Raw genomic sequence first — 16,264 nt, forward strand, 5'->3', positions numbered from 1 at the left:
TCATGATCCCAGGGTCCTGGGATCGAGCCCCGCATCGGGCTCTCTGCTCAGCAGGGAGCCTGCTTCCTCCTCTCTCTCTGCCTACTTGTGATCTCTGTCAAATATATAAATAAAATCTTAAAAAAAGAAACAAACAAGTCATTGGCTCGAGATTTTCAGTACAATCTGGGCAACAGCAACTCAGGCTATAAAGCTATATGAGGGCTGGATTACGAAAACAAATATACTGAAGCAATTTTAAACTGCAAAGTATCACAGTGAAAGGCAATTTTGCTTACAGATTAGTTGAGTTTCTAGTTCATCCTTTTGGGGGGCCAGATTTATGGCTACTTAGTGTATCAGTAGGCTACCAACTTGGGTTAACTCTGACCTCTGTCTTCTATTCTTTCACCGTGTGACGTATGAAAGCTAATGTTCAAGTTTATACAATTTAGCAACTGCTTATAAGGTTATGGAGCTGTTTCAGTGTTTAGTTGACCTGAGTCCCCACCCACATTTAGTACTTGGCCTCAAGACTTCTCACTTTCTACAAGCTCACTCACCCATGTAAATGCTTATTATTTGATACCCAGCATGATTAGATTAGATTTTTTTCAGCAGGAAGGTCAAAATGTCTTACTGTCAATCATGGAAAATTCTATGTTGAATTTAAAAATAAAATAGCCATCAAAGTCTGTGAATAGTATCAGTTATTTTACTTGTATTAAAAAAAATAAAATGACCTCAGATTTTCATTATTTTAAGACAAGTAAGTCTAGTTACTACATCAAATGAACAGCATATAAATCATTTAGGTTAAACAATACATATTACTATGCAAATTTCTAGAATATATTTTAAAATTATGCCTACTCTCCTACTTGAAATCTAGAGAAAGACTAACAGCAAAAAGTATGAACATGCCTACATTAACTATACATTGTTTATACTCAAGTCTGAAATTGGTAAAATAAGAAAAATTCAAAAGAAATATAAAATTCTTAAATAATGATAAGCTTTGCAGGAAATGGAAAAATTGATATTTACCATATCAATGAGACAAAACATCCTGGCAAATGATCAAAGGATATAATCCTGAGACTCTAATGTTGAAATCTCACCAAAGGAAGCTGAACTCTACTGACAAACCAAAATGTGAGGAAAAAATTTTTTTCTTAACGATAAGAACATGTTAAATTTATACGTTAGTAAATTCACTGCTAAAATAATAACTGAAAATATAGTACTTGTAAATCCACAAAAATACGATTGTTATTAAAAAGAGATAGCACCACCCAAACCCCAAATTGTGGAAAACTGGGAAATTATAAAACCCACGAAAAATCAAAGGACTTTTTATAACATAAATTGTTGTAAGTATCATCTCATAATTAATTATTTGTACTTACTTCTGCCTATGAGTATTTATCTTTTTCTACTAACCCAACAACTGAAATAAACTGAAGCCCCATTCTGAAGACTTGGCTCAAAATGAGGTGCAAGAAAATTTCTCTTGTTCCTCTTTGTGCTTTTCTTCCTCCTTTCTTGAAATAATGCCATAAAATTTATGAATTTAAAAACCTATTTTATTTCTTCCCAAAACTAAATCTACCACATTTCTTGACTAAATTATTTCCTGGATTACTAGACAGTGTGAATTATTTTAGCTTAAGATTCTTAATAGAAAACTTGAGAACATAAGAGTCAAATCCTGTACTTCTAGAAGTTTCATATTGCCACTTTAGGGTTAAAAATGTAGTACAGGTTTGGTACTCAGTACTCTGGTGGTGGTGGTGGCTGTCTTATATAAGGAAATTTGTAACATTTTTCTTGGTGAAAACGATTAAAAATATTCAATATGAGTTTGGAACAGTAGTTAACACATTAATTTTACAACTTACTTCTGAAAGAGACCATTTACTTCTGTGTTCTAGAAGATGAATGAGTAGAACCCATAATTCTTTAATGCAGGAACATGGACAGTGGTGACTTGCTAATGCTTCAGAAGGCCTAACCTATAGAGAAGAACCAAAATGAGTTCTATAGGATTTTTTCATGCTACATATCTCTCTCCAAAGGTTTTGAAGGAATTTAGATGACTTAAAACTGATGTTTAATTATATAAAACTGTTTACAAAAATATGTGCTATTCCATCAAATTGAAAATAAATTCTCATTTTACTTTTTTTTTATTTTAAGGTAAGTTCCACACCCAGCATAGAGTCCCACATAGAGCCCAATAATGGCTCAAACGCATGACCCTGAGATCAAGACCTAGACAGAGATCAAGAATCAGATGCCCAACTGATTGAGCAGCCCAGGTACTCTTAAATTCCCATTTTAAAACCAAAAGTATAGGATGAATTTTATTTTCTACCTTTTAAAAACCTTTGCTTTAGGGGGGCTGGGTAGCTGAGTTGGTTAAGCCTCTGACTCTTGGTTTTAGTGTAGGTCATGATCTGTCTCCTGAGATGGAACCCCAGGTCAGGCTCCACGCTCACATGGAGTCTTCTTGTCCCTCACCCTCTGTCCCTCCCCACCGCTAGAGTGTGCTCTCTCTTTAAAATCAGTCAATAAAATCTTAAAACAAAACAAAACAAAAATCTTTGCTTTAATCATCAGCGTTAAGCAAACTTTTTCTGAAAAGGGCTAGATAGCAAATATTTGAGGCTTTATTGGGACACAGTCTGTCACAACTCCTCAACTCTGCCACTGTTGTACAACTTCAGCCATAAGACAATAGATTAAGAAAAAAAATGGGTTATGTTCCGGAAAAATTTATTTACAAAGTCAACAATGTGTTAGATTTGGCCTCAGGGCAATGATTTCCTAACCCTGAACTAATCGATCAGCCACAATAGAAAAACTTCTAATAAAAAGATTAGAAAACAAATTTTAATCCCCTGCAAAGCAGACTAAAAAGGTTTTAGAAGTTAGAATAAATACAATTATTAGGGATTTATAAAGTTAAGCAATTTTAGGTTAAGCATTTTTTTTTAACAAATATATCCTCAATGACCCTAAATAATGCAAGGCATATGCACTATGTTTGCAAGTACATATAGACTTCAGAAATTCATTATGTAATTACTATTTCACATATACTACATTTAGGTTTGTAACATAATACAAAGCAAAAGGTAACTGTTACCTAAATCATATCTGGATAATTCACTAATTACATTAATTACATTAATTATAAAATTATACAGATCAGATTGAAAAGATTTTGATAATAAATAAAACACAATCTAAATTTCAAAAAATTATAAATCCTGATTTCCTGTAAGGTTTATGCTAACAATTTGAAATAACTGATAATCTACAAATTTCCACTGCTAGAAAATGAGTAGGTACTGTAGCACCTTTAAATCACTGTCTACATTAAACACTGTATTAAACACAATTTAGTAAGAATATGTAATTTCCCCCATGATTCTAGACCTTTTTTGAAAAACAAAATTTCCCTTTAAACTTGTCAACTAATTTTAGTTAAGTACTCATTTATTGTATTATGTAACAAAAGAACTAACTAACTAAAAGAACTAACAAAAGAACTAACTAACTATTACTAAAGAACTAGACTCTCCTATTTGCATAGAAGTTAAAATTCTAGTCATTATCATAAACATCCTGTTTCTATTTATTTTAGACAAGATGGAAAAAGCTATTTTTAAGAATAAAAAAACTGCCTCTGAATAATTAATTTAAGCCTGTTTTAAATGATTAAATCAAATTCTTTTCTCATTCAACTCCCAGGCAATAATAAAAATAAAATTAGAAAAATTAACAAGTAAACCAATCAGATTAAATTCTTATAAACCACACATATTAAGTATCAAAAATACAAGCAAACTTTTAAAAAAATTTAGATTCAATTAGCCAACATATAGTACATTGTTAGTTTCAGATGTAGTAATAAAAATAAACTCTTAAAAATAAACATTACCTTGTCATACCTATTCAGTGACAGGCTTATTAAATCACAAAGGAGATTTTCACAATGGTCTTCAAAGAGGCTGACATTGGTTAAATTGTCACCTGCCAGATTCATAAACTGATGACCGTATACGACTTGTTCTAAAAATGTAATAAAATACGTTCTATTTAAAAGTACAGTAGATTTTTACTAATTCAGAAGGAGGAAAGGAACTGTATGCTTTTAAATTGACTTACAATGAAACTGCAACACATACAGTTTAAAAACAAATTTCTTTAGAAATAAGAGTTAAATTTGGGGACAATTCCTTTCTTATATGATCACTGATATACATTACCTAAAAAAGGTAATTTTCAATTTTATCAAGTGCCACTTAACAGACTTCTCTTTTCTTAATGTGGCCATTTTTAAAAAGTAACAATGTAATGTCACTTAAGAAAAAAAAAAAAAAAAGCAGGGAAATTCTAGAAAAGCTTGATCAATATTTCTGACCAGTAATGGCTTTAAAACATTTTTTGAACAAATGCTGATAAATTAATCACATACGATTGTTTTGTGGTATGAACTGAGCACACCAAGGTAAGAGATACTAAAATGTGTACCTATTATCAGATTAAGTACACCTTAGAGTATTGCTCCAAGGAAATATCTGAAATAAAGTCCATGTGAGAGAAGAAATTATGTATTTGTAGACATCTTTATATATTTGTGCGCATGTATATATGTAAGTATATACACACATATATGTACATACATGTTATTTTTTTATTTATTAGTTTTACCGAAAATCAAGTATTGAGATAATGGATGTCTTTATAACCTAAGTAATTTATATAATTTACAAATAAGTAATATTTACAAAATATTACTAATGGACTCAAAAGATGCCAAAGAATAAGACCAAGAAATAAACAGGCAATATGTAAAATAAAAAAAGTACTACACATAATATATATAAACTACTGATTAATTATTTTTTAAAAAGAAGCATTAGCAAAAGATAATGAACAAGTAACAAAGCAACTATAAAAAACAGTAAAATTACGTAAAAATGTTCAACTTCATTGGTACTCAGAAAATTGCAAAACAGAGATTCAATATCATTTTTCATGTACTATTTGGCAAAAAATAAATGTAATTGATAATATCCACTACTGGCAAGAGACTGAGGCAAAGGCACGCTCGCAGTGGGTACAAACTGGGGAAACTGCACAGCAACTACGCAGTGTTTATGAGATTAAAGCTGGATGTGCTCCTCCAATTCTAAGAATCTACTCTAAGAATAACTTGTACTTGTATTCAAAGATGTATATATACACAAAAATGTTCCGTGAAGCATTACTTGTAGTGTCAAAAAAAAAAAGAAAATAACTGAAATATTTTAAAAATAGGCTTGGTTAAATAAATTATAATGGAGTCATAACATACAGCCCTTAAATGAAGTATGACTATATGTATGGACATGAACAGATCTCTAAAAAACTACTGAATAAAACACTACAACAGAACACTACCATTTCTGGTTAATTAGAAACAAAGACAAAAATCCTACTCGTGTGTGTATATGTATATACCTCTATACACACACACACACACACACACACACTAAGAAGTATGGAAAGATAAATGGACCAAATCATTCTCTTAAAAAAAAAGGAATAAGACCTGACTTTCTACTTGGGTTACTATTTGGTGTAAAATAAAAATTAAAAAACACAGAAAGCAATGATGACCTGTAATTTTTTAAAAGCAATTAAGGGTTTAGATTTTAAAAAGACAAATCAGAAATCCATAAACTTACTCAATTTTTCACCAAGCATGTGAAGAATTTCTAGCACCATCCAATGGATATCTAAGTGGAGATGTAATAAATGCCATGATGGTGGAAAAAGCTGTGAATGACATTATCAACTGTGATTGAGAATTCATAGTATTTTAGTAGGTATTTTACAGCATGCTATGACACTCCTCCATAAACACAAGGATAAAGAACCAATTAACTTTACCCACTATTTAAAAGCTCAGGGAAAAACCTGGTCTTGTCCATTAGAGGAATCTTTCACTGGAGATCTTTGAAAGCATATATTCATCTGATGATTTAGGACAGACCCACCTTGAAGCTGCTGAATAGACTTGTATAGTAAAGGCCCTTCTTCTTTTTTAAGATTTTATTTATTTGACAGATAGAGATCACAAGTAGGCAGAGCAGCAGGTGGGGGTGGGGGCGATGTAGGGCTCGATCCCAGGACCCTGAGACCATGACCTGAGCCGAAGGCAGAGGCTTAACCCACTGAGCCACCCAGGCGCCCCGTAAAGGCCCTCCAACCAACCTCTGATTTTACTACAGCAGCAAGGCAGTAAAAGAATTTTTTAACCACTTATTTTCATAATCTTGTTTTAGATTTTAGCTAGCAAATATGTTTTTAAATGTAATGAGTACCCAGGAACTCCTATAAAATACTTCAACAGGAGAACTTTAGACTATCATGTAGACACTACTGAGATGCCAATTAAGAAACTGAAGTTAAAAGCAGTGAAGAAATTTACATTCCATCTCAAGCATTAAGATTCAAATCTAATTCTGATTCAAAAGCCAGTGCTCTTAACTGCTGTGCTATGTAGTAGGGTTGTCCATAACCTTCCCCTAGCCAACATTTAGTATCACCTCAAAAATAAATAAGAAAGATATACACACTATATTAAGAGAACAAGGAAGAATGACAGAGAGGGGACCTGTCTTACCAAATATGCAAGCAAAATAAAATGCTACACTAGAAAAAACAGTATTGGCTCAGAAATAAGTAAATAATAAAAATTGGCAAGAGAGAAACAAACGCGGTTATGTCCAGTCAGTGGGAAAACGTGGGCCATTCATTAAAAGACTGGTTATTATCCTATTCATTTGCAAGAAACTGAAGTTAGATTTCCCACCTCAGGGCATATTTTTAAAAAGAGATGAATTAGAAAGATAAATGTAAAAAACAAGTACATTTTTAACAACCGCACAGAGATGATACACAAGAAAAATCCAACAAATGTAACTATATACAAAACTTAAACCATCTCCATAGCAAAACACCTTAATTGCTAAAAAAAATTGATGAAAATATCTGTCATACATAATACCCAACAAATATCTCTAATAAAAAAATTTCCTTAAAAATAAGACAAATGCTTGGGGCGCCTGGGTGGCTCAGTGGGTTAAAGCCTCTGCCTTCGGCTCAAGTCATGATCTCAGGGTCCTGGGATTGCGCCCCACATCGGGTTCTCTGCTCAGCAGGGAGCCTGCTTCCTCCTCTCTCTCTCTCTGCCTGCCTCTCTGCCTACTTGTGATCTCTGTCAAATAAATAAGTAAAATCTTAAAAAAAAAAAAATAAGACAAATGCTTAACTGAAAATACCATCAATGTTTTTCATAAATAAGATAGGTAAAACACAAGAAATATATTAAGTCTTGAAAGTTTTTAAGATTTTTTTCTGTTGTTTCAGAAAATAGGATTTCAGAGTATGATTTTTTTGTGTATATGCTTTAAAAATTCAGCCTTCTGATCTTCAAATAACCTCTTTTCAAGTTTGCTTTAATTAAAAAACCTATGAAAAGCAAAACCTAGTTTGAGAACCTTTGCAGTCTTTATTTCCACTACTAGATAAATTATTAATTTTTATTTTCTTAAGCAGTTAATTAATATCCAGAAAATAAAACCAGTCTGATGTTATCGAGACCAAAATGAAGGAAAAATATCCCTCTCCCATAATCTATCCACAAATATTTATTAAGTATCATGATTAAAGGCAATTACCTATTTGCTTTCTATGGATTAGAGATATTAACCTGCAAATTCAATTAGGACCCATTATTTTTAGTATTACATATATTGGTCCCTGATAAAAAGAGTGCATTATTTTGTTGTTGTTAAACTTCAGAAAAATATATAAACATTTATTCATACATTACACTTTGGCAAAGACACATGCCTAAAAACTGAATGTTATTCAAATTGGTGTAAGTCAAATTAAATGAAAGAAGTTGACAGTTCAGGGAATCCCATGGGGAATTATAATTTGCCGCTCACATAAGCTCACATTTTCTTATGGAGCATTTGTTAACTACATCTATAAGCTGGGTAATGCTATCAATATAAATTTTTAAAAACCAAACTTTAGTAGGAATGATTTCACAGGTTGAAAAAAGGGGCATAGTCAAAACAATGTTAATCATACTCCAAAAAGCTCTCAAAACTAAGAACAGACATAATGCTAGATTTTGAAAGTGTAACTTTTATAAGGTGATCTTGAATTTTACTGCAATAGATACTAGGATTTGCCCAAACCTTCATCAATGGGAAAAATGACACCGATTTTTTAAAATAAAGGTTATTTTGCTTTGAAAACTGTGCATATCTGCACATTATAAATTGGAATCAAGAAAAGCCATCACTATTTCAGCCTATTATAGTCTAGGCACTTTATTTAATTAATTTTAATTTATCTAATTTTCCTAATAACTCTAGGAAGCAAATCAATTATATACATGAGAAGACTAAGGCAAGAGGTATTGCTTGCCCAATGGCACATAATTAGAATAGGAGCCAGAATTTGAACTCTGTCTGGTTCCAGAGCTGCACTCTTAACTGGTTTCCCTCATTCTTGAGGGAATTCCTTGCACAAAGAGAGAAACCTGATGATTTAAAAATTAAATGAAATAATTCAAACCTTAATTTGGTTTTGATTTGCAAATGCTCCTAGATTAATATTGGGAAGTTCAGATAGATGTCCAATATACAAGAGTAATCCATGAAGTTCATCAAGCAACACAGAAGGAAGTTGTGCCTCCAAAGTTTCATAGGGATGGACAGGAACAGGACTATCGGCATTTTGTACTTTCAGGTACCTAAAAAAAGACATATGCGATAAATAACCAGAGTCTGGATGAACACGCACTCAGAAGTTCACACAGTAATCAAAATACCCATTTGACATCTTACCTAAAGATGAAAACTTTAACATAATGAAGAAATGTCACGCATTGCTGTCTAATATTGTCTGCTTTGCAGTGTAGAGTGGATATCTTCCCTGAAGCCAAAATAGACTGTTAGCAAAGTTTAAATAATCAGTGGGCAGTGACAAAAAAAATTTGTGAGCCATACAAGCAGAAATTCATTTGTGATTTCATCCCTTCCAAACTCATAACTCTATCACACATTCTGATCCAACCATACATAATTACCACTTCCTGCTCCCTGAACTTAGGTTTTAAGACACCTAAATGATTTTGACTATACAGTTGTTTCTACACAGAACTCTCCTGATCCCCAAAACTTTCACCTACCTACTTTTTCCTTATAGACCAAGATCTGGCATCACTCAGTCATGGGCACCTAAACAAATGAAGCCCCAGGCTCCCATAGCAGCTTACACACTCTGCAATTACTGCACTCTTCATTTACCAAGCTGTCCTATGCTTGTGTGCCTGTATGTCCTACCAACTACAAACTCCTCAGCAGATTCTCCCACTTCGATTCATTGACCTTACACAGTACCTGGCATGAAGGAGGGCCTCAGGTGATAAATAATACTCAACATTTACTGAGCACATAGTGAGAAAACAAAACAGCCCTTCTGGCCAATAGCTAACAACTAGGTCATGATGTTCCCTACTGAAATTAAGATTTTCATAAAATGTCGAAAGTAATCAGATGAGGCCACTCTGTGATTATGGTGAAACAAGACAAAAACAAAATCTCTCTGTGATCATGAAAAACTAACAAAATACAAAAACCAAATATTTTCCTCTTGCACCTAACATGACTATTACTTCTTTACTAATTAGAACCCTCCCTAGCCTGTCTTTATTGGTCCTACCCCTCCTAGACAAAAATTAACATATTCAGTTCATTACATTGTCCCTGCTTCTTAACAGCATCCAATCCAAAATAAAGTCCTAGTCCCCTTAAACTCTCTCCAAATCACCAGCACAAGTACAAACCCTATCACAAGCCCCTCCCTACTCTCTGAGAAGCCCCGTTTCTCATGATGTATATTTCCTTCTTGTGTCAGTAAGCCACTCAACCTTTCATTGACCAAAGGTGTGTTCCAGGTGATCTTTAGTTGCTGGGCACCACCAATAACAGATATTAGCCTGAGCACTTAACACGCATTATATCATTTATCCTCACAAGAACACAATGAGGTGGGAACCATTACCTGGTGTGAGACCAACAGTTAGCTAGGTTGAAACTCAGGCGGGCAACACTGCCATGATTCTAATTACTACACTGTAGCACAGTTGCCAGAAAGGAGAAGCAGCAAGCCCCCAGTAAAACACTGCCTTCAATTCCCTTTCCTACCTTAACTATATCAATCGCACCCTCAACGAAAAACCCATTAAATGTTAAAAACAAACCAAAAGACCAAGACAGCATGAGGTCCCACTCCCCACCCCTTAAAGCAATTTGCTAATTCACTTTAGAAATGTTTAGCCCTAACTCAATTTTATCACAGAGATAGAAAAATACTATAAATCACAGCTACAAAAAATTTAAATGTCACATTTTTTCTGAACACAAAACACTATCCTGAACCTCTAACCTAATGTTTCTTCCTCCACATTATTATATCCTAACTATGCATCAAAAATAGATGTGCAATTCTTTTTTGCCATGAAAAACACTTAAAACTTACCAAAATCACAGTTAGCCTGTAATAAGGTTTCCAAGTTGTATAGTTGCTGCCTAATATAAAAAAAAATAAGGTAAGAGTTAATTTTGGAAAAGTTTAAAGCATGTAATAATTATAGGGATGTTTCCAAACGCATTACATAGCTTTAGTATATGCAGAGCCTCTCACTTGTGAATGATGTTTAAAATACTTTGTGGATATTTATTACAGGGTCAACTTCAGATAGTGAAGACTGAGAAAAGATAAAACATGCCTTTGTTTGCCCTTCCAAAATATCTATTAAAAGCTGCATATATGTATATAATTATAATTATAGATTTTGCTATCAATGAGATTGTTTATATACACTCAAAAAGTTTAAGATACTTACATAAAAATCCTACATTAACAGTTACATAACAAAATGTTAAATTGTATCAGAATATTATACTACAGGAGTTCAGAAGAAGAACAGAGTAACTTAGACTAGAGTTATCAAGGAAAGCTATATTTATGATGTGCCCCCCTTAATACCTGAAAGTAATCTCTTGTCTTTCTTCCTAATTGCCTTTCAACTTCACCTATGTCCTGAATAAATACTCAACTCACTCTGTTACGTTCAGGTTTACAAAGAATCACTCAGTCAACCTGTTCTCCCAGTAAAACATATAACAAGGCTCATACAACAAGGCTACACTGTCTCTTCACAAGGCCTCAAGGGATGAGGGTGGGAGAAAGAATTGCTCCACATTTCCATTTAAATGTACTACATACATATTCTTAATGTACTTTTAAATAATAATTTGCTTTCAACAACTGATTCCAGTTCAAAATCATGTAAAATCTAAATATGGACTGTGTTTTAAATGATAAGGAATTATTTTGTTAAATGATAATGAATGTTAATCGTGATAATGAGACACTGTTTTTTAAAAGTTCATATTTTTAAGAAATGCTTAATTGAAAATACTTAAGGATGAGAGTAACATGATGTCTGGAATCTGCTATAAATACTTAAACTAAAAAAAAGAGGGAAAGGGACAGATGAAGAAAATGTGTTAAAACCTTGTTTATTGCTACTGAGGGAGGGCATGTGAAGGTTCATTATAGAACTCCTCTACATTTGTGTGTGTTTGGAAAATTTCACTAAAATTTTTTAATGTCCAAACTGATCATATTAATTACTCACATTAATCTACAGTCTGAAAGATGTATTTGTAAAGTCTGAGTTCATTCCCTAAACATCAGTGAAAGACTATGACAATTCAGCAACAAAAGTAGTATTTTAGTTTTCTTCCAAAATTATAATATGGTTCAAAGCCTTAAATATTTGTCTTCAATAGATGATGTTAACAATAAAAAGTGTAAAGAAAAATGAAGACTCACTTAAAAACTCATTAAAACACTGCTCCATCAAACTTTACTATGGGATTGTTGTTACTGATAAGATAATCAAGGGAGCAACATGAACTAACTCCACTCACGCTTTTGTAATACTGTTATTAGAAACCACCTGGCAAACCAACTTACACAACTGAATAACATCTATGCTCAAAAGCAGTTAAAAACAAAACAAAACATACCTGAATAAATGAAAAAGTACTCTAGATGAATTCACTAACGCTGTTTCAGTAACCCACTGAATGCCAAATATTTCCACTGTATCTTCTTCAAAATTAGTTGGTAAAGGGTCAAGATTCAAAATTAATCTGAAATGAAAGCTCTGATTTAATCTCATAAAAAGTATGCGAAATCCCAACTATAGCATATCTTTCTTGTCATTATATAAATCCATATGGCATGTGACATGTCAACAATGATATCATAAAATTATGATATACCTTGGTACCTTACATATTCAGGAATTACTACATTTAGATTGTATGAAAAATTCAGCCACATATAATGATAAAAAAGCATAACTAAAGAAAAAATGTAACTTAGGGGAAAACCTCAAAAAGTAAGTCTAGAGAACATTTTTTTTTTGCCTATGGTCTTCAGTTGAAGAATTTCATCCTTGGAGGGGACATTTAATTTTTAAAACAGCTCAAAATTACTCTGAGCCATGTCTGGAGCAAAATCAAACTGAATAAACTCTTTTATGGTCTCAAACAAGGTACAACTATAAAATCAGCAAAAATGGCTTCCTTTCTGACTGAAATTGCCTCAGCAGGTATTTCGAAAATATTTCAACAACTGCAGTTTTACAGCGACTTGGGTACATCTGCCCAAGGTAAGAATTTTAAAACATTCCTGTGAACTTAACACAATGTGGTGAATTTATTCAAAAGCTAAAACAAAAATAAGACTGACTTCTGTGTACAGATACACAGAATCAGAAGGAACTGGGGCAACAAAACAATGTCTATGTCTAACTTAAGAATTACTGAGGAGCTCCTGGTTATTATTTCATGTTTTAGAAGGAGATACCATTTCGAAGAGCCCAGCTAGTTCAGAATTCACTTTAAGTAAAAGGGGAAGTTAGTAGCCAGTTTCCTACCCCAAAACTGAGGTAGCTGGGAGTTAAGAAAACATCCAGTATCAAGAAGTTCTCCTCAGGGGCGCCTGGGTGGCTCAGTGGGTTAAAGCCTTTGCCTTCGGCTCAGGTCATGATCTCAGGATCATGGGATCGAGTCCCGCATCGGGTTATGTGCTCAGCGGGGAGCCTGCTTCCTCCTCTCTCTCTGCCTACCTGTGATCTCTGTCAAATAAATAAATTAAATCTTTAAAAAAAAAAGTTCTCTTCAATATCCAAAAATCTTTCAGGTATGCTCTAACCAGGGAAACGATAACAGAACTGATAGCCTGCACCTATGTTACAAACAGCCTACGCCGATTTGCAAAAACATGGCTTGAACATCGAAGTTTAGTTGACTGAAATCATAACCGATTAACATTCCTAACAAACTGATGGAAAATTTGATAAGGGAAAAACATCGTCTCCGATGTTTTTAACCTACCGCTTAAGGGCTCCGCTGGAAAGGTAGGACTCTCCAGAAAAATGACTTCCTCCTCCTGTGTTGTCAAAACCACAAGAAAAGCAAGGGGGTTTGCACCATTCGGTCCCCAGCTCCAGTTCCAAGCTGTCGGTCAGGAACATCGGCGCAGCACAACAGTTATCCATGATTTACTTTCGGTCCTGAAATGTTTGGAACTCACGATTACCATTCAAGACTCCAAAGATCCTGGGATTAGATTCCAGGAGGTGGGGCAGGCAAAGAGATTGGCGGTGATCTCAGAAAGTTCTCAAAAGGTCCCTCCAGCACAAAGAAACAAGCCCGAGGACCCAATTCCTCAAAAAACTCTCCCCACATCGACACCGCGATATCCAGGCTGTCAGAACTGAGAAGGCACCCCCCCCGCCCCCGCCCCGACTGGTTGTGGCAGGAACTTCACACCTGCCACACCTAGGTCGGATTCTGCAGCCGGGACAGCGTGAAAAGGAAAGCAATGTTTGCAGGACAGATCCAGCTTCAGCTGCCGACCCCTCCTCGACCTGCGCCGCCAGCCGCGTCACCGAAACGTACCGAGCCAGCTTCCCAGCCGCGCGCGGTGGGAAAGTTCCCTTGAGCACTCCGGGTGGGGATCAGGGACCGCCCGACGCCAATCTTCGTTTCTCCCAGACCGGAGGCAAGTTCCGCCAGGTCCCCACTCGGCGGGGACCAGCCCGCGCCGGGCACAGGGCGAAGGAAGCCGGAGTCCTGCGCACCCGGACGCCCCTCGATTGAAGCACGGCGTACCTGCTCACACTTTCGGGCCCCGAGATCCGCCCCCCAGCTGCCGGGTCTACAGCCCCGACGCTGGTGAGGTCTAAATCAGAAAACAGGCGAACTTCCCGCCACGGCGCGCCCGCTCCCAGGAAGGGCGGGGCCACGGCGCAGCCCGCCCCTGGAGATCCGCTCGCGTGGTCTCGGCGGGAACCGCCGGCGCTCCGCGGGTTCTCGCGAGAGTCAGCCGCCCGAGGACTCGGTCCTGCGAGCCGCCGGTCCCCACCCCGCCCCGTCTCCCTGTGTGTGTAGCTTTAATTGGTGAGTTCGGCGGGAAGGCGGGCCCTCACGGGGAAAGGAAACTGGAGGCTGAGGTGAGCAAGGCGTAGGGACAGCTGGGTGTTCTCCGCGCCGAGCCCAGAAGAAGACTCTTGCTCAAGTGAGGTCAAAGTGGGTATCTCGTTCACACCCAGAGCCGCGGCATCCCCTCCTGTTGCCCCGCTAGTGCCAGCAACGCTTTTGTTAAGATCAAGGATGCCTGTTGTTCGTGGTTTGTGGACGAGGCATGTGCAAAAATGAGGTTAACCCAGCCTGTAGAAGCACCTAGGAAGTCAGGTGGTCCTTGCTTTTGGCATAAAACCGCCGCTCCCCTTATTTGCAGTACATCTGGCGAGGTTTCAGTCGGTGAAGCCTGGTCGCTCTTGGGAAGTATAACCCATGGGCAGCATTGGTATCTTTTAAAAGTATTCTTTAGAACCTATGCAGAAGACTTTTCACAGTGTAAATCAGAGATACTTTTAAGTGTATCACTGACTTAAAATTCGAGGAAAACGTGATAATTGCGCCTTCATATCTATAATTTTGAGTATTCGCCATTGCCCATTCCTCCAGAATAGTTTGTCCTGGGTTTAACTCCTGTTCGGAGAACCTGTCTTAACTCCTCTGCTCAAACCAGATACTGCACATGTTCTAAGAAATGGGATGAGGAAGGGGGAAAAACACAATATGATCCCTATTCTGACTTTAACCTGGAGCTACTGCGAAGGGTCCAAAGCCCATTAAGTTCACAGGATGTGCCCTGAGACTTCATGTCTTGTTGGCGACCTGGAGATTTTAGGGTTCAGGGGGAGTTCTAGCATGACACCTTTCATCTGTAACAATGCACAGGAAACAGTGTCTTGGTCAGAGAATACTGGGCCCCAGCAATGTTTAGGAGAATTGGTTCAACAGACATTATTATTTCTTCCTCTAATCAAAACATTCTAGGGGCGCCTGGGTGGCTCAGTGGGTTAAAAGCCTCTGCCTTCGGCTCAGGTCATGATCTCGGGGGTCCTGGGATCGAGCCCCGCATCGGGCTCTGCTCAGCAGGGAGCCTGCTTCCTCCTCTTTCTCTGCCTGCCTCTCTGCCTCCTTGTGATTTCTGTCTGTCAAATAAATAAATAAATCTTTAAAAAAAAAAAAAACATTCTAATAGACCCCTTTTTCCTTTTTCAAGTGCCTGATAAGAGATCCACTTGGTTGAACCAATAAGTAGAATGTGAAGAACCAAGTAAGTTCCCTGTAAATAATGTAAGCTAGTACTCTGATGCATTTCAGTAACAACCCCCAGCAAGTAAACAGACACCGTGCTGAAGAGAGGTGATTAAAGATGCTTAATGAAAGGGCATTTATAAAGATATGGACAGGGTTTCTGGAAAACAAAAAGTGACCGTGAAGCATCCAGAACTAAACAGAGTCATTATCATCCTTAGGCCTAAGAGTTTTAGGGGAAGAGGGATTACCAGAGCCTTGTTCAGGCAGGAGCCACCTACCTGAGAGTCACCTATCTTACCTTCATAAAGGAACATAGTTCCTGCCAACCTGTAATCCAGCAGAGAGGAGCTGGAAGGATTAAGTATGCAAACCATTTTCCCTCTGTACTGCACTGTCCCAACTGGTGGTTGGACATCTTTCAACCTAAAGACAGAGGGCAAGGATGTAAC

General features: G+C 36.5%; 1 protein-coding gene across 3 annotated transcripts in view; it reads right to left on the reverse strand.

Moving 5' to 3' along the window:
* The window catches only part of MMS22L (MMS22 like, DNA repair protein), a 125,326-nt gene extending 110,888 nt beyond the window's left edge, over nucleotides 1-14,438 (reverse strand). The window contains exons 1-9 of one of the 3 annotated variants that reach the window (XR_006607895.1): nucleotides 14,103-14,438; nucleotides 13,536-13,714; nucleotides 12,159-12,284; nucleotides 10,600-10,649; nucleotides 8,904-8,991; nucleotides 8,632-8,809; nucleotides 5,721-5,811; nucleotides 3,929-4,059; nucleotides 1,881-1,994 (exon numbers count right to left, since the gene is read on the reverse strand). Coding sequence is in view for 2 of the 3 variants with exons in the window: in XM_004767073.3 (XP_004767130.1) it covers nucleotides 1,881-1,994; nucleotides 3,929-4,059; nucleotides 5,721-5,811; nucleotides 8,632-8,809; nucleotides 8,904-8,991; nucleotides 10,600-10,649; nucleotides 12,159-12,284; nucleotides 13,536-13,699 (942 nt within the window). In the remaining variant the exon portion in view is untranslated. Of the gene's footprint in view, nucleotides 1-1,880; nucleotides 1,995-3,928; nucleotides 4,060-5,720; nucleotides 5,812-8,631; nucleotides 8,810-8,903; nucleotides 9,008-10,599; nucleotides 10,650-12,158; nucleotides 12,285-13,535; nucleotides 13,715-14,102 lie in introns of those variants that run through there. The other 2 variants (XM_004767073.3, XM_045084236.1) reach the window with 2 other exon arrangements.
* Nucleotides 14,439-16,264: the final 1,826 nt, after the last annotated feature.

Source organism: Mustela putorius, unplaced genomic scaffold, assembly GCF_011764305.1.
Source record: "Mustela putorius furo isolate JIRA1106 unplaced genomic scaffold, ASM1176430v1.1 tig00000759_pilon_pilon_pilon, whole genome shotgun sequence".
Classification (NCBI taxonomy): Eukaryota; Metazoa; Chordata; class Mammalia; order Carnivora; family Mustelidae; genus Mustela; species Mustela putorius.